General features: G+C 57.3%; 7 protein-coding genes across 7 annotated transcripts; 4 read left to right on the forward strand and 3 right to left on the reverse strand.

Moving 5' to 3' along the window:
* Positions 1 to 181: 181 nt before the first annotated feature.
* Positions 182 to 1,705, forward strand: PG998_008975 (phosphoglycerate mutase-like protein; the record flags this gene model as incomplete). Its single annotated transcript, XM_066875791.1, has 1 exon — positions 182 to 1,705. The coding sequence occupies one exon, from the start codon at positions 182 to 184 to the stop codon at positions 1,703 to 1,705; it is 1,524 nt and encodes a 507-aa protein (XP_066727947.1).
* A 123-nt stretch (positions 1,706 to 1,828) lies between these two features.
* On the reverse strand, positions 1,829 to 3,403 carry PG998_008976 (uncharacterized protein; the record flags this gene model as incomplete). The annotated part of the gene is made up of 3 exons (XM_066875792.1): positions 1,829 to 3,073; positions 3,200 to 3,304; positions 3,395 to 3,403. 3 exons carry the CDS (start codon positions 3,401 to 3,403, stop codon positions 1,829 to 1,831), a joined length of 1,359 nt encoding a protein of 452 aa, XP_066727948.1.
* Positions 3,404 to 4,997: 1,594 nt separating this feature from the next.
* Positions 4,998 to 5,996, forward strand: PG998_008977 (uncharacterized protein; the record flags this gene model as incomplete). The annotated part of the gene is made up of 1 exon (XM_066875793.1): positions 4,998 to 5,996. One exon carries the CDS (start codon positions 4,998 to 5,000, stop codon positions 5,994 to 5,996), a length of 999 nt encoding a protein of 332 aa, XP_066727949.1.
* Positions 5,997 to 6,453: 457 nt separating this feature from the next.
* Positions 6,454 to 8,216, reverse strand: PG998_008978 (uncharacterized protein; the record flags this gene model as incomplete). The annotated part of the gene is made up of 3 exons (XM_066875794.1): positions 6,454 to 6,614; positions 6,707 to 6,970; positions 7,127 to 8,216. 3 exons carry the CDS (start codon positions 8,214 to 8,216, stop codon positions 6,454 to 6,456), a joined length of 1,515 nt encoding a protein of 504 aa, XP_066727950.1.
* Positions 8,217 to 9,455: 1,239 nt separating this feature from the next.
* PG998_008979 (MFS general substrate transporter) lies at positions 9,456 to 10,813 on the forward strand (the record flags this gene model as incomplete). Its single annotated transcript, XM_066875795.1, has 2 exons — positions 9,456 to 10,022; positions 10,094 to 10,813. 2 exons carry the CDS (start codon positions 9,456 to 9,458, stop codon positions 10,811 to 10,813), a joined length of 1,287 nt encoding a protein of 428 aa, XP_066727951.1.
* Positions 10,814 to 10,899: 86 nt separating this feature from the next.
* PG998_008980 (HET-domain-containing protein) lies at positions 10,900 to 13,118 on the reverse strand (the record flags this gene model as incomplete). The annotated part of the gene is made up of 3 exons (XM_066875796.1): positions 10,900 to 11,307; positions 11,385 to 12,398; positions 12,492 to 13,118. The coding sequence occupies 3 exons, from the start codon at positions 13,116 to 13,118 to the stop codon at positions 10,900 to 10,902; spliced, it is 2,049 nt and encodes a 682-aa protein (XP_066727952.1).
* A 698-nt stretch (positions 13,119 to 13,816) lies between these two features.
* On the forward strand, positions 13,817 to 15,736 carry PG998_008981 (oxidoreductase-like protein; the record flags this gene model as incomplete). The annotated part of the gene is made up of 1 exon (XM_066875797.1): positions 13,817 to 15,736. The coding sequence occupies one exon, from the start codon at positions 13,817 to 13,819 to the stop codon at positions 15,734 to 15,736; it is 1,920 nt and encodes a 639-aa protein (XP_066727953.1).
* Between the last annotated feature and the right edge of the window lie 8,239 nt (positions 15,737 to 23,975).

The raw sequence follows: 23,975 nt of genomic DNA on the forward strand, positions 1-23,975 counted from the left end.
CGAATCATACACCACCCCCTACAATCAACAACAATCATATCCCGATTCACTCCCGTGCATGGCGGCTTTTCCAAGATGGGCAAATAGACCTGCGAGGGTTCTTTTGTTCCTAGCTGTCGCCCTTTTCGTCTATTTCAAATGGTCATCATCATCATCGCAGTCGTCTCCCAATAATCCCACCATGTTGAACCCCGCCACCACCACCTCCTCCGCGCTGCTGCTGCTCTCCGCCGCCACCGCCGCCGCCGCAGCCATGGGAGTAGACCTGAACTGGCACGCCCCCGCGGCCGGCGCCATCAACAACCTGACGTCGGCGCTGCAGGCGACGGGGACGTACGGCTTCGTCTTCAACAGCTCGCGGACGCCCGAGGGGCAGTACGGCGCCTACAACTGGTGCAACATGCCGCACGTGCGACGGACCGAGTACGTCCGTCCGCCGCAGGAAGAGGGCTACGAGCTGCGCTACGTCGAGGTCATCCAGCGCCACCACAAGCGCACGCCCTACGCCGCCAACGCCTTCCCCGTCGAGCCCTACCGCTGGGACTGCGACGACCAGGGCCTGTTCTACTTCGGCCAATCCGTCGTCCCCGACGCCAACAGTGACAACAAGTCGGCCCAGACGTACTGGAAGGGCACCAATTCCTCCGTCAACCCCTTCGTCCCCGCGGGCTGGATCGGCTCCTGCCAGTTCCCGCAGATCACGACGGGCGGCCTGGACGACTCGCGCACGCACGGCGAGGACCTGTACGGCGTCTACCACTCCCTCCTGGACTTTCTGCCCAGCCGCGAGGCGGAAGGCGGCGACGCCTGGCGCCGCCACGTCGTCTACCGCGTCACCAACAACCAGATCACGTCGCAGGTCGCCGGCCAGCTGATCGCCGGCATGTGGGGCGCCGACGCCGCCGCCCACCCGGTCCCGCTGCTGATCCAAGCCGCGGGCGTCGACTCGCTGGAGCCGCAGTACGGCTGCCCCGCGGGCGCCGCGGCGTTCAACCGGCTCAAGTCGAGCGCCGACGCGCGCTGGCAGCAGCACCTCGACGCGGCGCGCGCGCTGTACGCGGCCCTCGACGCTGTTTCGGGCGTGCCGCCCGCCGACGCCGGCTTTCACGCCAGCTTCGACCACTACTACGACAACCTGTCGGCGCGGCAGTGCCACGCGGACAAGCCGCTGCCCTGCAGCCCCCAGGGCCCTGGCGACTGCGTCGGCCAGGACCTCGCCGACACCGTGTACCGCCTGGGCCAGTGGGAGTACAGCCACATGTACCGCGACGCCGGCCCCGTGGCGCTGCGCGCATCGGTCGCGGCGTACGGCGTCTGGGTCGCGGAGCTGGCGGCGCATCTGCGGGCCGTGGCGGCGGGCGAGCTGGGCGACGTGCGGTACTTCCACAACGTGGCGCACGACGGGTCGATGAGCCGCGTGCTGGCGATCCTGCAGATCGACGCCATGGTCTGGCCCGGCATGGGCAGCGAGCTGGTTTTCGAGGTGTACCGAAAGAAGAAGACGGCAACGACAGGTGATAACGCCAGCCAGAGCGCACACTACGTGCGCGTATTGTTCGGGGGCCAGCCGCTGAAGTCGAGCAACCCCAGCTTGGGCCTGATGGACATGCTGCCCATCGAGACGTTGCTGGCCTACTTCGATGGCCTGGTGGGCCAAAACGCGAGTTTAATCAAGGGGAAGTGCGATGGCAGCATTCCCCTGTAACGAGTCATGATTGAGATATATGAGGCCACACCCAACGCCATCACGTCTAATGTTTGGACATTGGCTTAATCTTAAGTATATTAATAGATGTATGAATTGCAACTTCATACACCTGGACTTTATCTATATGGATTTCAGTGACTTCTCAAGATCGTCCCAGCGCCCTTGCCTCAGCGGGTCCAGTTCCCTAAGTTTCGCCAGCCAGGCCATCATCTCATCCTCATTCACGATGTCTTCACTTGACTCGCCCATGGCCTGATACGCCATTGTATACTCGAGTAAGGCTTCGTAGATCAGCTTGACATCGGCGTAATCCTCCAGTAGGTCCTTGATTTCGGCCACTTCTCTGTCGATAAACTCCCGCCTGTCAGCCAGGCTCAGGTTCGGCGCAATGAGTCCTCTCACTCCCTCTCCGTTCTTGACGTCATTCTCTTTGCTTATACCTATGGTGGTGATTTGGTCCATCAGGAATTGATGATAATACCACAAGCTCTGGTCTTCGGGCCCGACGTTCAATCCCTCCCGCGCCAACTCCAACTCTTGGTCCAAGAACTCTTTGCGCGCCGCGTCGTCAGCGCCCCGCTCGTCCAGGAGTCGCAACGCGAGCTTGCTGCGGTTGTGCCAAGCGCTAAAGTTGGACAAATCGACTTTGATCATGCTGTATGTGTACGCGAACTCGGACTCGGTCATGCTTTTCGTAGATTCGCCGCCGCTGCTGTCGTTCTTGGTCGACTCAAGCGCGGACACGATGAAACGTCGGTAGGTCCAGGCGTGGAAGTTGCGGCGGTCCTTGGTCAACATCTTGGAGTCGAGGGCTAGCTCGGCGACCCAGAATTCGCGCGCGACGGCCGCGGGCAGGATGCTGTCGCACAGCGATAGGAGGAAGGAGCGGTAGCCCCAGATCCAGTAGCATTTCGGGAACTCGATGAGGAGCGGGATCGTGAAGGCGAGCTCGGACCGAATAAGGGAAATGTCGGTCGCTATTTCGTCCACCTCATCTTTGTCTTTTTTTCCCTCATCGTCGCCTACAGGTTTGGCTGTATTTTCCTCTTGCTCTTGCTTTCCAGATTCATCAGGTGTAGTACCACTCCCGCCAGTCTTCTTGGGTGACGGGGACGTCGCTCGGTCGGCCCGGGTCGCAGCCGAGGGCGAAGGCGAGGAGTCGACGCAGGACGGTTTCGTAGTGACGCTCCGAGAAGTATTCGGCGACGCCTTCGAGCGCCATAACCCAGCCGAGCGTTTGGACAATGAGCCAGATATTAGACAGCGTCGACGGACGTTCCATATCGTGTAGTATTCCGGGTTGAGTCGCAGAATTTTCGTGGTCAGATGGAAGAGCGCGGGGTCGTCGTAAGCTGACTGTCTGACCTGTTGCGAGGGAGAGACGAGGGAAGGCGTTAGTTAATCTCGGAGAAGCTGACGAGGATGACACCAAGGGAACGAGGAAGTCTTAAAAGGTGAGGCAATAGCAATCAATAGAAATGGCACGCATACATGGTTTTGTATCTGGTCGTCGAGATCACGGTACTTTTTGATCCTGTCGAGGTCTTGTTGCCGTTGTTCTTCGGTTCGGTTGCGGTTCGTCCGGGCTATGCCATGCTACAGCCGAAGCCAAGCAAACCGGAGTATCAGCCCAGCCGGTTCTCTCTCTCCCGTTGTTTGTTTGGAGTAAATGTGTTGCAAACCTACGCTGGCCATGGTTTCGGATGTCCAAATGGGTGGAATAACTGCAATGCGCTCGGAATTCGGTCTGCTGTACTGCTTTCAAGTCGAAAATGAACGGACGGTTGCTAAGTTGGGACCAAATTGTTGCTGTCTGTCTACAGTCCCCCTCCAACCAAACAATCGTAGGCAGCCACATCATCACTGAATAGCGGGATTAGGCGCTTAATTCCAGCCCCAGTTCCAGCGCTATCGGCAATCGATAAGCCAACCGTCAGGGTCACCTCCCGCTGTCGACGCTCCACCTTTTAATCTTCTCCCCTAAATCCCCGCAGCTAAATTTAGTCCCCAAATTTAGTCCTCAAACATTGAACATCGAGTGCAACGTCCATGTCGAACTTAGACGGGAACCAAACGGAATTGACCTTCAACATGCATCAACGCAATGCCGGTCAGTAAGACCATGCATGCACTTCATCATCGACGAAAATGTTTTCTCTGCCTATTATACCTTTTATCCATGCAGCATAGAACTCAACTCATAAATCCTCCCCAGAAACAGTTACCCAAAATGCACTTCACAATGTCTTCGCCTGCAAGAGGTATTGGCGGAGAACTTCCTCCGCACCTTTACCAGACTTTCGCTTGTTTCTTGTATGCGTACTTCCCCGAACACGATAAGTTCTTCTCACCCAGCATCTCCGGACGGAAGCCAGCATCATGTGGCGGAAGCAGTTCCTTCTCCGAATGCAGGCGTAACCGCCAAGTTGTTGAGATTTATTAAGGTTGGATCCTCCTCCTATCTCCAATGGCACAACAGGAGCGGCCATATATGAGAAAGAGAACATGCAGCAGCAAGAGTGCAGGAAATGTTCTTGCCAAGCATCGTATTTCGTGCATTCCTCGCCTTATCGACGCGACGTCGCATGCCCCTGCATCATTGGCGATAATTCGCTGCCGTGTGTTGAACATCGAGGTTGGCTAAAATATTCAGGGGGCTACTACCTTCCCTCATATCTCGAACCTATCAAAGCCGTGGCTGCTACATCTCGCCGTGTCATTGGTGCGACGCCCCTGACCCGACATCGACAGGTCGCGCTTACTCGTGTTTTCAGCGTCTTAGAACACCTCGCCCGCATTCGAGCTCAGAAGTAGGGCCGAGTCGTTTATTGTTTCATTTTGATTGTTGTCTTGGATCGATTCATCTTCTTGGACCCGCGTCGAGTCGAGGCAGACACCACTCGCCTCCAACAACCCTGGCTGGGCGGCACTGCAATTTCCTTGGGGACGGCAGCTCAACGTGAATAAAATCGATCTCGTTCGGCTCTGAAATCGTCAACACCATATATGACGAAACACTGGAACTCTCATCTGATTTCAAATCTAACCAAGGATCCTACCATCTTCTCTTTCGCTGGCGCCTTCGTTCTGGCTGCGTTTCCTCAAGCCCAAGTTCCTTCTTGCCCAAGTCCCTTCTCTTCACACACCCATCACTGAACCGCCACAGAAGGCAATGAGGCTGGCACGCCTCTTCTGGGCATCATGCCTATTATTGTCCAGTCCCGCTGCGAGCCTATCTGTACCGCAAACTTCCGACATACAAGATGCAACAAAAGCTTCCGTCACCGCCATGAACAAATTTTACAACGATTCTTCAGGACGATGGAACGATTCAGCCAGTTGGTGGTACAGCGCCATTTCCCTCCATAACATTCTGGACTACATGGAACTAACGGGCTCTCGGGATTACCTGGCCCAAGCCCAAAACACCATTGACAAACAGCGTGCTCCTATCGACTGGTGGCCTCAAGGTGGTGGGGACTTTCGTGCCGACAGTACGGATGACACCGCCTGGTGGGCTCTGGCTTTGCTTCGCATGTACGAGTTGACTAGGAACAGCACCTATCTGGACATCGCCGAGGAGGATGAGACCTATATTTGGGACTATTGGATGTCCTCCACTTGCAATGGCGGTCTGATTTGGAGTATAAGAGACCTCACCTATAAGAATGCCATCAGCAACGAGCTATATCTGGAGCTGACAGGTGCCTTGCACAATCTCATTCCCGGCGACACCTACTACCTAAACCAGAGCAAGTTCCAGTGGGATTGGTTCAAATCGAGCGGCATGATCAACTCGCAATGGCTCATCAACGATGGCCTCTTGGAACCGCAAAAGAATAACCCCACAGTATGCCCCAACAACAACGACAAGACCTGGACGTACAACCAGGGCGTCGTGCTCGGGGGCCTGGTCGAGCTGCACAAAGCCACAGGCGACCAGAGCTACCTCAACACCGCCTGCAAAATCGCCGACGCCGTCATCAATGACGCGACGCTCACCCAGGGCGGCATCTTGACGGAGCCGTGTTCACCGAAGGAATCTTGTTCAGATAACGGCTGGTCATTCAAGGGGATCTTCATGAACCGTCTCGCCAAGCTCAACAAGGCCCTGGGCGGCTCGCGTTACAGCGACTACATCCGCACCAACGAGCAGAGCATGTACAGCAACGCCAACAACGGATCCGACTTCTACGGCGGGGTATGGCAGGGCTCTTATGATGGGTCCGACCTCGGAAAGCAGAATAGTGCCGTGTTCCTGCTCGTCGCTACCTTGGGGTTGTCCTAGACGTACGCAACGCAAACTTGTGTTGGACTTTGGAGGACATGTTGTCAGGCATACTTTTGGAACTAATGTTTAATTAGAAGTGATGGACTCTCAGGCACAAACACGGCTGGTTGGCTTTACAATGTAGCATAACTAGGACACCAAGGGAAAGGATTATAATCTGATAGAATCCAAACCTTGTCTGGCTCTATGAAGTTGATAGAGTCTACTAATACAACTTCTGTTCCTTGTTCAATTCACACTACAGTACCTATTCAGTGGATGGTGCACTTACTTTCACTCTTACGTCTAGTAAATTTTCACACATGATTTTGCTTGTGATACGATGCTTGGCTGATGATCAAATACATGTAACATAATAATTCTGAAGAACTCATAAAGGGGGGTATACAAAAAGCTCCCAGAGTTAACAGCCAGCAACGCCAAATCACGCACACAACTAATGCACTTTGACCGATTACGAACTTTCACGATACAAGCCAACTTTCGTACCGTTCCTCGAACATACCGTCAACCCCAACCCTTCGACCCACGGGCCCGGGTCACGGCTTTCGATGCGCGCGAATTCCTGGACGAGGCGGATGGTCACGTACGCAGCCTCCGTCAGGGCATATTGTTCTGTTGGTGTCAACGATGGGAAACAATTAGCAGGCAGATCGGGCCATCATAAAGGGGGAAGGGTAGAGTAGAGGGTAAAAGAAATAACTTACGCCCAACACAGATTCGGGGCCCGCCGTTGAAGGGCAAGTACTCCCAGCCCGGCCTGAGCGTCTCCCAGCGCTCGGGGCGGAACTCGTCGGCGTCGGCGCCGTAGAGGTCCTCGCGCCGGTGCAGCGCGTAGACGGCCCAGGTAACGATGCTGCCCTTCTCGACGAAGAGGGGCGCCTGCCCGTCCGGCCCGCCGCCGCGCGGGAGCAACGTGTCCACCAGGGCTACTTTGTCGTTCATGGGTACAACAGGGTGGATGCGGAGCGCTGTGCGGACACTCAGATGTCAGTAGGCCAAGTCAAAGAAGAAAAGCAAATAACGTGAAAATGGCATTTCGAAGCATTGTATCAGTCCGGCAGACTCTCGGATGCGTGTAAACAATCCTGGGAAAAGGGGTTATTGGGACACCGTAAGAAACTCACATTCGTTCAGACACCACCTGACGTACTTCAGACTCTTCAGCGCCTCGTACGTAGGCAGCTGCCCGTCGAGCTCCGCCACCTCCTGCTTGAGCTTCCTCCAGACGTCCGGCCGCTTCGCCAGCACGAAGAAGAGGTTGGTCAGCAGGGAAGCCGTGGTGTCGCGGCCCGCCAACAAAATGTTGACGATCTCGTCTCGGATCACCTTGCGGTCCTTGGTGGCTTTGACCAGCTCGTGTGAAAACACGTACTTCTCGTCGCCATTACTTTTGGCGCCTTTCTCCGCGTCCTGTCGGAGCGCTTCGTCGACGAACCGGTCCACGTACTCGTGCACAAACTTGATGGCCGCCTTGCCGCGCTTGTTGGACTGCAGGTGGTAGAACATGCCGAGACGGGCGCGGAAGATGATGTCGGCCTGGGCGTCGTTCATGGCCTCGGCGAAGGCGGAGTCGGACGCCGATGACGACTGAAGACCGCCGCCGCCGCTGTCCTTCAACGCCCGCAGCGACTCGACCGACGACCCGAACAGGAACTCGGTCGCCGTGTCCATGGTCAGGCGGAAGAACAGCATCTGCAGATCGACCGTGTCGCCGGCGCCGCGCGGGATCAGCGACAGGAACAGCCCCATGTGGCGCTCGAGCGACGCGAGGTCGGCGACCTGCTCGCGCGCGAAGCTCGGCCGCAGCAGGGCGCGCGACTCGTGCCAGCGGGCGCCGTCGCTGACGAAGATGCCGGCGCCCAGCAGCGGCGCGAAGGCGACGTGCCGCGTCGCGCTGTGGCCGTAGTCGCGGGCCCGCGTCGCCAGCACGGCCTTGATGTTCTCCGGGTCCGCCGTCACCAGGCTCTCGCGCCCGCCGAGCCACGTCGGCGGCTCCATCGACTCCCGCGACGCGAAGGTCGGGCCGTACGTCCGCGCGCGCCACATCACCCAGTCGAGGATGTTGCCGGCTTTGGCCCGCTGGACGGTGCGCCAGATGGCGTCCAGGCCCAGGAGGGGGTCCTGGTTGTGGAAGCGGTTGCGCACGGGCTGGCAGCCGTGCTGCTGTTTGAAGCGACGCCGGGCTAGATACAGGTTCGTGCGTCGTGCTACCATGAGCAGGAAAAGGGCGAGGAGGACGCCGATAACGAGCTGCCGGGGGTGGCCGACAGCATGCTGGGCTTTCTGGTCAGGTCCATGGCCAGCGACTGGCTTCTACGCGGTTGATTCGTAGAGGTATGAGGGTATAGAGGATCGTTTATAGAATTAGGTAACCCCTTTCTACATTCGTAAGGACTGGGGTGACAAGACTGAGCGTAATGCTGAAACGGAATGAGTGAGTTATGGTTGCATGCGCCCCTGAATGTTGCCAGAATATGGGAATGAATTATTAAATACGATCCTAGAGTCGGGGTTCAACTCTCCGACTGACATGTTGTTGCCTGCGTCATCATCGGTTACCCGCCCCCAACGCCGTAGCCTCAGCTGCTAGCTAGGGAGTCTTTCTTTCTTTGGTCCCAGTGGAATAGCCCCCTCCCCGTCTTATTTGGGAATCGATGACCGCTTCAAAGGGAGAGGACGGGTTACACGAGAAACCCTGCACCAACATATTCATCCCTGACATTGGCGCCATCTGTTGCCTGTCCTGTCTTTGGGCTGATCCTTCGAATGCGTAATGATGCCACATAAAGAAATCATGTTGACATGCAGGTCTCTTGCCTACACATACGACACAGCACACAATCACGCGCAGTAACAAATATTACGCGCAGTGAGACGGCAGTATTAGGGGTACGAACGGCGTTGCGTGAGCCGGTCTGCCCAGTCTGCGGGTCAAGTAGGTAATATGTCCAACGGAGCCGGGGGCGGCGAGATTCTGTCCGATGATTACGTCGGACATCCAAGGCCCAACAACATTCATCCGAATGCCGACCATGCATGTAAATAGCCAACGAAGCACAGTCTTGGCGCTCGGCCGAGTCGACATTGGTAGATGCCAGGAGGTGACGAACGAATGCAGTCTCCTACAGGGGCGGGGCTGGGGGGCCTGGGGGCTTGGGGCCTCACACAGCGCCTGGCGCCGCCCCCTCCCCGTATTATGTCCCCCATACTTTGCCCGTCAGTGCTCTCCGAATTTATGTTACTTCCCATCCCAGCTGCATCTTTCACGGCCCGTCACAAATTAAGATGGGCATCCTTGATTTCAATTGGTTGTTTGGTTACGGTGCAACAAGACCCGATCAAATAACAGAATCCGACCCGTTACTGGCTGATAGCGATGGTGCGAGACATGATGCAACTGCCCGCGCTGTTTCCAACGAAGCAGCGGCACCCGACGATGACAGCACTGGCGAAATGGACCGCGAACCGACAAGCCACGTGGAGGCGACAGCAGCAGCGCACGCGTCCATCCGCGACGAGAGAGGCGGCAGCAACGCGGTCAAGCTGGCCGCGGCCATGTACAGCTTCGCCGTGCTGGGCATGTTCGTCAGCACGACGGGCGTGATCCTCTCGAGCGCCAAGGCCGACTACGGCCTGCGCGACGCCCAGGTGTCGCTGCTGTTCCTCGCCGCCCCCGTCGGCTACCTGGCCGCCGCCCAGCTCAACCGGCACGTCCACCTGCGCCACGGCCGCCGCGGCATCGCCGTCGCCGGCCCGCTGCTGCACGTCGCCATGGCCGCCGCCGTCGCGCTGCACCCGCCCTTCCCCGTCGTCCTGCTCGCCTGGATCGTCGGCTCGCTGGGCCATGGCGTCGTGGACGGCCCCGTCTGCGCTTGGGCTGGCGACCTCGAGAACGCGAGCGCCGCGTCGGGCTTGCTGCATGGCGCATACTCCGCCGGCGCGGGCCTGGGCCCGTTTCTGGCGGGCACCTTGATCTCGCGTGAGGGTCAAGGGCGCTGGTACGAATGGTTCTACGTTTTGGTAAACTTCAAGATCCAATGACACTTTCAACGTCTTTTCTCTTTTGACGCATAACTAATTTTGCTACATAGTGTGCTGTTTCGATCGTGGAACTGTTGATCATGACATTCTCATTCCGCTCTGACGATGCGAAGAGTTATGGGAAGCACATCAACGACGTCGTCACGCCGCTGCTCTCCTCCGAGCTAAACAGGAAAACGCCTACGCGCTACAGGAGCATCATATGGATCTGCGCATCATTCCTACTGGTCTATGTCGGCACCGAATCCCTCATTACAGGCTGGATCGTGGCCTACATGGAGCGGATCCGCCATATCCCTCTCTATGCCGCTAGCCTGTGCTCGACCGCCTTTGGTCTTGGAATGGCCATCGGTCGTCTAGTATTGGGCCTCGTAACCGAGAAGTTCGGCGTCCGCCGCGCCGTGCCCATCTACGTCGTCTGCGCCACCGTCTTCGACGTTTTGTTCGCCTTCAGCCCCATGTGGACAGCGTCGTCCTCGGAGACGCCCGCTGTTGTTCTCATCTCGTTGGTCGGGTTCTGCCTCGGCCCGCTCTTCCCGTCCGCCATTGTGTTATTGGTCCAGCTGTTGCCGCGGCACTTGCACGTACGGGCCGTCTCCGTGGTCGCACTGGTGGGCCAGGTCGGCGCCGCATTGTTGCCGTTTGGCCTTGGCGTCATGGCCGAGGTGGTTGGCATCCAGCTGCTTCCGTTGGTGGTGTTCATATGCCTGGCTGCCATGCTAGTTCTCTGGGGCTGGTTTGCACACCCATCGGCTAGAAATGTTATTTAGAGAAAACGGCATCAATCATGCGAAACAACAAGGATCAGATGAGCTCCCCCAGAAACTGGGCACAAAGCATCTTGCGCACGCTTCCATCAATAGATGCGGAACTCTCGAATGTCTAGCTCAGCCTTGCCTTCTTCCCAATCCTGGACGAGCTCGCCATCCATGATACCGTGAACGTAGGCATCACCAATAACGATGTATCCACCCCCGTCCCCGCGCGGGCGCAAGATGAACGGGACCGCGCCGCCCATGAGGACGCACACGACGTCCCCGCGCTGCACGTCGTGGGGTCCTGTCCCCAGATAGCCCCGCCGCGTGCGGTACAGACAGCGGCTCATGTTGTATTGATGGGCCATCTTGCTGTAGCGCAGCGACATGGCGGCCACCTCGCCGGCATCGGTGTCGATGAGCGTGGGGCGATCCGCCGCGTACAAACCCGGTGGGTAGAAGTCGCCCCCGGGATCGGCCGACCGCCCAAGCGGCCGCTGTCGCTGGCGCTACCAGCCGCCGCATTGCCAGTGCCGTCTTCTCCGTCTCTGTCGTCGTCCACATCATCCCGCCGCAGAGTACGCACCCAGGTCAGGAACGCCACGAAGTCGGCCGCGTGGTGCCCGTAGTTGGACGGGGCACACCGGATGGGGTAGATGCCCTTGTATTCCCGGCACGACGCCGTAAGCGTCATGACGTAGGCGGCGATGACCTCGGGCTCCGTCGCGTAGGGCGCCTCTTCTTTAGGCGTTTCGGGCACGGTCGCCGCCGGCGAAGCAGACTGTTTTGAGGACGAAGCCGAGTCGTCATTGGCTTTTCTCGGGCGGTACGGCTCCCAAGACCCTGTGCGCGTCCGGAAGAGCGGGATACGCGGCTCGTTGGGGACCCGCCGACCCCAAAACTCGAGCTCGCAGACGTCGTGGATAACGTCGAATTCGATTCCCCGAATGCCGAGGACGGTCTTTGATAGCAGTGCTGCTACTGTGGCATCGTCGTCTTCTACCCCACCCTCCGGCGCCAGCAGACGGGGAGATTGCGCCGCCTTCGCCCGTTCGGACTTGCCGCCGGCGCCCATGAGATGGTACCAGCTCGAGGCCACGTTGTTACTCGACCCCGGACGGTGCCAGCGCGGGACCCACGACGGTAGATACACGACCTCGTCGCCGCCGCCGCCGCCTCTGCCTCCGTCAACCATGGTTAGCAGGCGCAGGCCGTGGCTATTTCGCAGGATGTGGAGCGCCACGTCGATGTACACGGCGGCGGTGGGGAGGCGGTAGTCCGGCCCCAGGCCCGGGTATTCGCGGCGGAAGGCGGGCAGGTGCATCAGGGCGTAGACCTTGTCGCGCGGGTCGGTGGCGCGGAACTTCTGGAAGGTGCCCAGCAGGCTCGAGAGCTCCTGGGTCTGCTGCAGAAGCGAGTCCTGCCGCATGTGCATGACGTTGAAGCGCTCCGGCTCGTAGCTCTGGAACCCTGTCGCATAGCCGATGGGGTTTCCGTTGGTTAGGACCCAATCGGCCGCGTAGTACAGGGCCGCGTACTGGCAGGTTCGCGCGCCGCAGTAGAAGAGAAGGTCCGAGGAGAAGAAGGCTTCCTGGATGACCTAAAGATGGGGAATTCAAAAAAAGCGTTAGAAACTATACTTCGACCCACGTATATAGGGATTATCCAGTCGCGGCGCGGTGTATGTCCTTACCCATATTCGAGTGAACCACTCCCGACACAAGAAGTGGAAGAGCGATACCCATTTCGGCGAGTCCATTGGCGGCAGGCGCTCCGAGTATCCAATCTCGGTGGCTTGCAAAAGCTCTCGCCCCGTAGCTTTCAGGTGGTTTTCCAGCCCCTCCATCGGCACGTCCACCTTCTCACAGACCAGCTCAGCCAGGAGCTGGACCAGGTCCAATGCCGCGTCAGAGTCTCCTTCGTCGTCGGGCAGTCCCAGCCAGATGACGCAGCGCCGGCACGACTGGTAGATCAGGTGCATGATGCGGACCTGCTGCGACCTTTCATCCAGGTCGGACTGGTTGATGCATAAGGCATCGGCCCACAGTGTGCGCGGGCGGTCCGGGAGGCGCAGCTGATGAAGAGCGTCGTGGAGGTTCGCCGTCACGCGGACGAGGTGGCCGTTGCACAGGATTTCCTTGGTCTTCTTGACGTCGCCCCAGACGTAGGAAAGGGCTTCGAAGTCTGGGTCATCGGAAAGATTCACGGCGCGCAATGAGATGGAAGGCGGCTCCTCTGCGGCGCCAGGGAGGATATCCAGGAGCCGGATGTCGTTCGGCTTGGACAAAGGCTTGTATCCGTGGGGTCCTAGGAGCGCCATTGTCTATATTTCGACGTAGCACAGACGAGCATCCTACAATTGGCGTGAATGTGGGAAGTCAGTTGACTACCCCAGCTTTACGATGGGGATAATTCCCTCGACGGAAGCGGTATTGGCGTCTTTGGGGGCTTGGCAGCTGAACAAGAGTCCCGCTCGCGTGCATGGGTGGCGACACCTCACCCGCCATAAGGAAGAGCCAAGAATAGAGTCAGCTTTCTTCTTTCATCGTCCAATCTGGCTGTTCGGTGACCCAATCGGGGCCCAGGGCGCTGTCAGCAAGCTCACCATCATGTGTGGCCTTACTCATGGGAATGGCTTTGTGAGTTGAAGACGTGTCAGACCGGGAATGGCATTGGCCCGGCCGATACATTCGGCGGCGTAAATTACTCGTGCTAGAGTAAGATGCGATTTCAACAATACAGATGACGTGAGGCGACGCGCAGATCTACTCTGAGCAATCTTATTGGTTGCTGCGATAGCCCCGAGTGTTCGGCTCCGGGCCTGGATCTCTGCGTCCCCAAAAGCCGAGCCCGAGATCTCGGAGGGAGGTAGCGAACCGACTATGTTGATAGAAGTTAAAAGTGCAGTTTTCCCAGCGAATAATCCGGATCAAGTATCCTCGAAGGGCGGTTCCATTCATGTGTCAGTAGTAAATTTCACAATTATTTACTCTAATACTTACCTGCGGCCAATAAGTCATGGAGGTCGTCGCCGTCAGCCGCTCCATGCCCAAGGAGCTGGACCTAGGCTTTATGAAACTCAAAACCTCGATGATCCACGACCCCCTAGTCGCGCCCGAGGACTACATCGAGATCAACGAGAAAGGCGTGATCGGCAACCAGCCCGCCGTCCACGACGGACCCGTCTACGTCTTCTTCGCCGAGCACTACGACCACTGGTGCTCGGAACTGGGCGTGGACCGCACGACCTGGGACTGGTGCCACTGGGGCGAGAACATCACCCTGCGGTACAATACGGGGTCTGAGCCGCGGTTCGAGACGCAGATGCACCTCGGGGAGGTGTGGCGCATTGGGCCCGACGTCCGCCTCGAGCTCTGCGGCGCCCGCATCCCCTGCCAGAAGGTTTCGTGGCGCTGCGGGCAGAAGGACAGCTGGCTGCGGCCCCTGGCCGACTCCGGGCGCGTCGGCGTCTACATGCGGGTGCTGCAGGGTGGCCGTGTCCACCCCGGCAACGAGGTCGTGGTCGAGAAAATGCCACCGCCACCCGCGGCTGTCGACGATGCAGAACAGCAGCGGCCGAGCGTGGCCATGATCTCGCGCATCGCGTACGACGCCGCCCTCAAGACGAGCGACACGCTCGACCTGCTGGCGAACCACGCGCTGCTCCTGCCCATGAACAAGAAGTTCCTGGTCGCCAAGAAGATCGCCCTCGAAGACAAGCTCAGCACGGGCAAGAACGCCTGGAAGGGCTGGCGCGACCTGCGCATCGTCCGGGTCGTGCAGGAGCTCGCGGACGTCAAATCTTTCTACCTCGAGCCCGTCGACGATGCGCCGCTGGCCAACTACCTGCCAGGCCAGTTCCTCTCCGTGCGCGTACCATGCCCTCCCACCGCAACTACCACCCCCGCCAAAATCACCTCATCTCCAAAGCGAACCAGCAGCAGCACCCCCAGCGAAATCCGCAGCTGGACCATCTCCGACTACGTGACGCGCGACGGCCCGGCCTACTACCGCCTCAGCATCAAGCGCGGCCCGGGCCGCGCCTCGGCCTGGATGCACGACGACGCGGCCGCGGGCGCGGTGCTGCAGGCGCGGTCGCCCGCGGGCCGCTTCGTGCTCGACTGGTCGCAGCCCGTGGCGCTGCGGCCCGTCTACGTGACGGCGGGCATCGGCCTGACGCCCGTCGTCGCCATGCTGGGCGCCCACGCGCGGCACCCCAAGTTCGCGCGCTCGCCCGCGCTGTGGGTGCACGTCGCGCGCGCACCGGCCGACCTGGGCCCGCCCTGGCGCGACGCGGTGCGCGCGCTGCCGGCGGCGGTGAAGCTGGAGCGGCACGTCTTCTTCACGGGGGGGCCTCCTGACAAAAAAGAAGGAACGGAGCTCGAAACGGCCCTGGATAGGTTGAGCATCGACGACGACGGCAAGGGCGAGTGCACGGTGCATCAAGGCCGGCCGGACCGCGACACCCTCAAGACGATCCTGGGCAGCTCCTACAAGTGGGACCCCCTCGGCTCCGGCGAGCTCGACGTCCCGGCCAAGATGTCGCCCTTCTACGTGTGCGGGCCGGCCGCCTTCGAGGCCACGGTGCGCGAGTGTCTCACGGAGCTCGGGGTGCCGCCGACCAGCATCCACAGCGAGTCGTTCTCGCCGTCGGCCGCCAACCCCAGCGGCGGCGGCGAGCTGGAGACGGCCAAAGTCCGCTTCACCAAGTCCGGCAAGACGGCCACGTGGTCCCGCGACAAGCCTCTGTCGCTGCTGGAGCTGGCCGAGTCCCTGGGCCTGGCGCCCGACTACGGCTGCCGCGTCGGCGCCTGCGGGAGCTGCGCGGCCAAGGTCACGTGCGGCGCCGTCGCGGGGGCCGGCGCCGTGCAGCCCGACGGCACCGTGTTGGCGTGCTCGGCTGTGCCGGCTTCGGAGGTCGTCGAGATCGATATCTGAAACGATAAGACGGACCCTGTCGTTTACCACGTAGGGCTGCTCTCTGCCGCTGAAGGTTCGTGGGATACACACAGCATGTTCCTGGTGTTGGGTATGCATGCATACATGCATGCCACTGTGACTTCCTTACACTTCTCCCCCGCTCCACTCCCTAGTCAACTTATTTCTTTTCTCGTCACTTCTCACGTCCCGCCTCCACCCTCGTCCATCTCCTCCGAAACACTACACGCCCCCTCTTCCATGTACCCGTTGTTGAAGCGACGGGAGGGCCCGGCCCGCACCGGCGTCCTTTCTATGAGACCATGGCTGCTCCTAGGTGGAGTACTCTGTCGCAGGGCGGATTGGTTCCGGGGAGCATTCGCAGCGGTGTACTATTAGCTGGGTCTTGTCGACGAGCGGCTTATGGGATAGGGCGGAAGCGGAATCCGCGACGACGGACGGTGGAGAACTCCACCTGGACAGTAGGAGGAAGGAGGAGGAAAGGGCAGCGGACGGGCAGACCGCTCTTATGTCGTAAAAGCAAAATCGTGCAGGGCCGAAAAGCGGTTAGACAGCAGAAACAGAAATACCACGTATTATTGTTAGATGCGGCGCGTCAAGAAGAAGAAATATCTGGCTGCGCATCCAGTTTAGATAGAACCGACCATTTCGACCGAAATCAGAAGAAGCAAAGAGAGGGCAATAGAGTGCGAGAAAAGGAAAAGCGTAGTATGTATGCATGATACGAAATTGCAATGTGTATGTAGGGCTGTGTGTGGCAAATTCCTTTGCCAACGCCGGAACCAGCGCCGAGCCACACAAATCCAACCTTTCTGCCGCTTTTTCTGATAGTCGAACAATGCAACGGCCATGCTCCTGCACCCTCGGACTGCCCCTTTGCATTTTGTCTCGGCAGCTCCCCTGGCAGTCAGCGGTGAAAGGCGCCAGGGGAGATAGGGGTGGTTGTAATCAGGCGCTGGAAAGATCCATACTTGAACGTGGGCGATATTACCACTGTCCTGGGTTCCCTGTCACCTGAATTAGAAAAGTGATAGATATCATATCATATTTTGTATGGAATTGTTCCATGATGAGCCATGCAGCTCTGTGCGTTTGTATGCATATGCAGGTGTGTCGTAGTTGACATCCATGCCCCTTTTCTCTTTTGGGATATCAAAAACAGGCAGACAAGCGTTCCCCGGGCTTCTATATGTTGACCTGTCGTTCCATCCTGGCCAGCGCACACACACACATACATACACACGTAGGTCTTGACCAAAAGAAGAGAAAAGCCCTCTGTGTTCTTTGCTGCGTCATGACTGAAAAGGTGCAGCACATCCAGGATTGGACCGAGCCAACTGAATGCTCAACTCACCGCCGGGGGAGGCGTGCCCGTCGTGCTGTATACATGCTGCAGATGTAAGGCTTAGTCAAGTAGATATGCCGTATCCACTTAATACCAGGGAGTATTAAGCTATTGGGGAGGCATCATGAAGTCTGTTCCTCTCACCTTAGCATGCACCGACATGGCTGCTCTTCACTGCGGGGTAGACAGAAGAATCAGAAGCAGCAACTTGCATGAAGCCACATAGCCAGGAAAAGCAGGCAGCAGAAATCCGATCAGATTGTCTGGTGGTGGTTGCTTTCCTTTTTTGTTTCTTTCGCCGACCCCAAATCATGGAAAAGGTTTTCAAAAGTGAGATATGACCGTACGCTCGCTCCGCTTGGGGGCTAGCAGGGTATGGAACCCTTTCCAAACCGGGTATGCGGGATGCGATCGCCCTGTCAAGGGTTCAGAGCGATCACATGCTGGTGTGAGGGTGCCGAAGTACCAATAGCAGCAGCAGCAACATTGACATATTCCTGCTTCACTTAAGTGCCGAACGTGGATAGGGTGTGCGGTTGCGTCGAGAGGGGGTCAACGAACCACTATGCAGGCAGAGTCAGTCAGCTCTGGTCTCATATAGGCATCGGTATAGGCAAGGAAGGCACTTTTACTTCCGTTTTGGGATGAAAGTATCTGACGTATCGAATTGAGTACTGCACTGTTTACATGCTTAGCAGCGGCAGGTAGCGTGTTGCCGCAGTCGTTCCCATCGCTGTCGTGCGATTTGGCGGGCGTAGCATGCATGTCTTCCTCCCTCCCTCTTCTGCCACCTGGTCGGTATCCATGATGCACACGTTCAGTATGTTTTAGACGGCTGGTCTCTAAGCCGACCTCGTCCGAGGCAGAGCAACAATGGGCTCGCGCATCATGTAGGCGTCAATGTCCACATTGTGTGGTTAGACGCGCACGTAAGACCTGGGACGTCACCATCGTAGGCGACGAACTTAACAAGACAGACTCCATGAATGAAAAGAAGGCGGAGAGGGGTACGAGCATGGGGTTCGCGATGTACCTGGAACGTCATTCACATGTCATGTTTTGGAGAGTACATTACCTACATATACGAGCTCGGGGCTTCATGTCGTGGAATGGGGTCTGCGTCGTTTCTTTTCGCAAGACACCAGTAACCCGGTTGATGGCTCCACGACAAGCAAGGTATATGCGAAAGCATATATGTATCCCTACCGTAGATGATCTGCCAGTACAAAGCTTAAAAATCGATTGGTACTACGTGGTATGGCATCTCGTGAGGCTCGATTGACGCGAGGTATCTGAACCAGTCAGCCGGTGTTTTGCTGTGTGTCTTGAGCTACTTGCTTTTTTTTCTCGTCTCCCTATCTCTCTTGCTTCTTCTTGCTGGTTGTGGCTCATGCAACCGAATGAAGCTAGGAGGCCCTAAACCTGGCAATACCACCCAATCATCCTGTCACTTGTCACTTGTTGAGGTGTATCGGATGAACCAGTCGTACGCACGATAAAAAGCAGAGAAATATCTCTAAAGATACCTCTGAATGGCCAGCAGAGGCGAACCGAAGGCGGCTCGCGGTAGGGGCAAGCCTCACCTACCCCATTACCAGATGACTGGACCTCCGGATACTTGCGGTGTGTCTCGCTTACCCCACAGAGGACAGCACAGGGGACGGGGCTGTGACCGACAGCCCAGTCATATTGTGAGATACCGTTGAGCGAGCACGAGAACAGCAAAGAGCCGCTCCAGCTCCGAGGCGGCCAACCTCCCCAAACAAGCGTCGTCGGAGTAGGTACGTACGTTGACGGCCATGGCATAGCCGCCAACCAGATAAGTGGTGGATGGATGCGATGCAAAAGCCAATCAAGAGGATCCCCAACCGTTATGGTTATGCAAGACATACAGAAATGCCCGCCGCCTTCTGCTGTCTTTGCATGTGTATCAGACGCACGCGCCCGCATTGTCTCTGCATGGCAGGGCTGGCCACCTTTTTGTCGCACTATTCGTAGACACACCGCAATCCAGGATGCGAATATCCGAAGGTAGGATACATGCACAGGGCGATGCATCTCCTGATCTCCTTTGGGAACGAGATTTGCTCGGCCGTTGGTAGATACTGACAGATAGAGATTATCAAATGGGACCAGCCGAAAGAGCAGCCAGCCAATGTGCCACCGATCTAATCTACCCCGCGGGGGATAGTCTGATAGTTTGGGAAAAGAAAAGCGGGAATAAGCACTCGCTTGTAGCAAGTGATCTGCAGGGAGTCATTTAGAGATGGCACCCTTGTAAGACCGCTTAGAGACCTGGAGGATGGATGCGCCGTACGTGGGGTACATTCAAGACACTTGGTGGTGGTTGCTGGAAACTTGTTACTGGTCCTGGTCTGTCGCGTGGAAATTTGCGAGCGCCCAGGTGGCTCAATGCCACCTCCTTGATTGGGGGTGGTGAGATGAATGGAATGTTTGGATGGAATGCCAAAGCCCGGAGCAGATATTCAAAGAAGCAATAGCACCGTCCACCGACTGTCGGCGGTTTGTCGCGGGCCTCTGGGCTCAAGATGTCGATCCCCTGCACAGCAACTGAAACTGCGCACCTCTGACGAATTGCTTTCTCCCTCTTATGCCGCAAATGAGGGCTTGGGTTGGCTGGCTGGCTGAGTGGTTGGCGGCCGATGGACGGAAACCGCAGGAGGAAACGGCTTGTGAAGGCTGCTTATTGCAGGCATTCGCGATCCCAAGGCTCGTCAATTGCTCGTCGCGCCGCCGGCATTGCATGGGGGGTCCACGCGTGGGTAGTGGCAGTTGCCAACATGTCCTCCCCCAAAACCCATATGCAGAAGGTCGTTCGCGGTGTAGTGAGTAAGTAACCCGTGAACCCTGAGGTTTCTGTTCCCTCTCATCTCCTGCTGCTGCTCCTTGTTACCTCGGTCAGCCAGAAACGTGATAGAGGACGCCCCCCCCCATCCCAGTCACCTAGGCGGGGAGTGAAGGGGTTCGGTCGGGGTCGCATGCGGGACTGCAACGCAGACAGCAGTTCACCGGTCTGTCTGACAGCGCGAGCCGTGCCTTGACCGGACGGGAAGATAGGGCCGTTGGACCCTTCCTTCTTCTCTTCCCAGGTGTACCACCTCACCTTTTTTCCGTTTGGTGCTTACGTCTGGGCCAATTTAGGATAAGAGGTGCCCATGCCGTCCCGGTGTACATCGTCCCCCCTCCCATCTCACCCCTACAATCATGTCACAGGTTGGTGTCAGCCAAGAGAGAGAGACAGATACAGAGAGACGGAAAGAGAGAGAAAGAGAGAGAGAAAAGGTCAGGATTATGCTGATGCGGATGCGGATGCACTACCTTGAGCCATGGGCGGTGGCTTGAACGGCCGAACATCCAAGTACTGTACAAGAACCAGCGTGGTGCGGCTGCTATTGCTGCTGCTGCTGCTGTGGCCATCTCAACGAAACAATATGGCCAATCGATCAGCGGTTACGGCCATTATGCCCATACCCTGCAATGGTGCACCAGGCCAGAATAATCGGGGAAAAGAAAAGAAAAAGAAGACCTCATGTGATTCCTAGTCGGCCTATCAGGCACTGGTTCCAAAGCTGGAGACCGGAGACAGCTTGCATCACTTGTCGCGCATCGTGTCTGAGTGACGTGACTGACGGTCGGGTCGGTCAAGGGGAATGAATGAACAATCGACCAAAAACGAGGAGCGAAAGTAAGGTTGACGGCAGCGGGAATAAAAAGCTACGTGACCTGCATCTAGGCCATCTACCATCTGGCTCCCGCACCGCGTAACGCCGGGAACTGCGGCTTCCTTGGCTTTGCGTGCATCAAAAGCAACAGCTGGGCACGTTCTTTGGCCAATTCTTTCCTTCTGGAGTCCAGTCTTGGCAATGATCCCAATCGGCAATCACGGACTTGCTGTGTGCATCAGGTCATCTCAGGCGCGAACACATCTGAGTCGCCAGTGTGGAAGGGTCAGGCGTCGACGGCTCTTGCGCAGAGAGATAACATCATGACAAAGCCTTGTTGTTGTTGTTGAGCCTGAGCCTTGCGGTCTTGAGGATTGGTGTTGGTTGTTGTTGCGTTGTACCCGCTAAGATCTGGCGGGCTCTTCTAGGCTTTCAGGTTAGCGGTTGCGCCACGCTACGGCGTGCCCCTCCATGATGTGATGGATGATAGATAATTTCGGGCCTGGCCTTACTATACTCGAGATTTGCCCGACAATCACTCAGGCACTGATGGAAGCTGGACAGACAGCCTTACAAGTGTGGCGCGGTGTGCGCTGTCTGGCCCCGTAGAGGCCCCTATTGGTGCTACCAAAGCTGTGCTCTGGCTGGCATCGCAGCATTACTTACATACATGGCTTGGGTTTTGTTTTGGGTCGGGGGTAGGAGTACTACTACACCGTCCTGCATGTAAGTAATCGCAATCGGCGAGAATTGGACCAATCCCCGGGTTCCTGGCGGTCGGATCATTCGCTGATTCGTTTGGGCGAGAGACACCCACCCCCTCGGCGAGCTATCGACGCACCTGATAAGATGCTGTGCTGCGCTGGACCTACCTGTATGGCGACATGTGGTCGTCAGAACATGTAGAGCTGTATAGCGAAGACGCCGGCCCCTAGGTCAGTCATCATTGATGACCACAGAGATTGTCTGTCTGTCTGTCACCGGCTCTATTCAGGCGAGAGCGAGAAAGAAATATTGGGCTGTCTTGCCGATGCAGATTTCGCGAACCTTTTTCTCCCCCTTCCCTCTGCCAACTGCTGTGCTACTGCGACATAATGCATGCGTGCATGCATACATGCACGCATGTATTTTCATGTCGTTGCAGAGTCACAGCGAGGCGGCGCGTTCCAGAATCCCGCCAACGTGTGCGGCCTGGCCTCTGGCCGCACCGCAGAGAGCGCAAGCTGGGTGATCGAGGTGCGATGCCGTGTAAGGATCAGGAGAAGCAGACGCAAGCCTGTGTCGCCCGGATGCAGTTCATCCAATAAACACGGCTATCTGCGCAATGCCGGCCGTGATAACGAACGAACGAACGACGGACGATAGCTTGTACCTACCTCGATCGCTTCTTTCCCCATTCCCAGTACCGCCCGCCCGTTCTTTCTAGGGGGTGGTCACTATTTTCTTACTTTCTTCTTCCCGTCCGTCATCCTCCTTGTTTTTCTCACGGTCTACCCGTGAACTGCCCTGGGCAAAGATGACCGTTCTCGGTTGGGGTAAAGGGGGCCGGGGTGAGATGGACGGACGGGAAGACAGCCCTATCCATCACGAATTTGGTGTCAGTGGGTGGCCAGGTGACGTTGGGTTCGGGAGGGGGCAGCCAGGGTACTCCGTCCGGGTGTGCTGCAAAGGAACCAGAAACACAACACCAGAAAGAACAAAAAAAAAGAAACATAAGCCGCACACCCCCCTCCCCCCTTGCCCATTGCCAGCCTTGGCTTCCCTCCCCCCACCAACCGCTTTCTACTTGGTTGGTGGTAGTCGTGGTGGTGGTGGAAGTCTGGGTAGTTGTGCCTTTCCCGTCAATTAAAATCTGATCACCAGCACAGAATCCCATTTAGCCCCATGTGACTTGTCGCTGGTCAGATTCGCAGGTCCGGGCTTTGGGGCCAATCAGCGCCATCGCTTGCTGGTTTGGTCAGATCCGACGCATCATTGTTCGGAGCGCGACGATGTGCCCATCAATAAGCCCTCCTCTCTCTCGCTCGCTAAAATTTGCATTGTTTTACCGCTCCTCTCCCCATTTTCGTGTCTTCCTTTTCGCTATGGCCTTCTTCTTTCGCTCTGGCTTCAAAAGCCCACGAGAAAGTCTCGGGATCTGTTCAGTGCCGCAAAGGAGCGCCTCCCCTGTGCATTATGCAACCAGGTCTCGCCGTCGCACATAGGCCAGCTTGGGAATATGGTGGTTAGCGGTGGTAGTAGCAGTAGTGGTCAACTTTGTAGTATTGTTTTTCTATGTTTCCCAAGGGTATCTGCAGCATCAGCCAGTCTCAAAATGATATCAGTATTGGTGGTTTTCCTAACCAACCTTCCTGTCTTTCTCCGTAAAACGCCAGTGCCAGTGCCGAACCAATAGATAGAGAGAGAAAAAAGACAAGACAAAATACATGACGTTGGTGGGGGGCAGGATCGTATGTCTTGGGAATACATCACCAGCCAAGACCCATTGATGTTGAATGAGGCCTGCCAGCCAAGGGGGTACACCGGAGGAGGCAGACCGTTCGTCGCCGCGGGGCAACATTCCATTAACCGTTGCTTCTGTAGCCAAAAAGCAGGTAAAATGATGTAAAACGCCGCCTGAGCACCAGGGACGCATGCCCTTGTAATAAAAAAATCAAAATCACAATCCTTGTGCAAAATAACACCCGTCCGTCCTCATCGGATATGCAAATGTCGCGAACCGGTTCCGCCCATTTAATTTTTTGGATATAACGCCCCGTGGTGGTAGTAGTTGTTGTTGTTGTTGTAGTGCGTGGTAGTAAGACATCCGAGATGGCCATGCTAATGTCGAGGTTGTATCGAAGGAGGTTCGGGGCTTGCGCCGCCTGGTTCCGTCCCATGTGCCTAGTCGCTTCTTCTTTTTCTGCGTTCAGGTCGCCCGGAAGCTGCATGCTGCATCCGCGGCGCATTGAAAGCTACCGCGTCGTCGCTGTCGTCGGGGTCGTCGAGGGAAAGTTTAGACGTATTGGCCGGCGCGGACGCTTCGTCGGATCATATGTTCCCATGGCGCTGGTTTGTGAGGTCGGCAATCCGCTGTTCGAGCGTTAGTGTAAGTGCCCCCAGGCCGAATTGACTACCGCAAGCCACTCAGCAGGCAGAAGATATGTGATTGAACTTACTACATAGCTCGTCACCTCTGTAAACGCAACATGGTTAGCACTTGGACAATACG

The sequence above is a fragment of the Apiospora kogelbergensis genome (assembly GCF_038363985.1).
Source record: "Apiospora kogelbergensis strain CBS 113332 chromosome Unknown utg000006l_segment0_segment0, whole genome shotgun sequence".
Taxonomy (NCBI): Eukaryota; Fungi; Ascomycota; class Sordariomycetes; order Amphisphaeriales; family Apiosporaceae; genus Apiospora; species Apiospora kogelbergensis.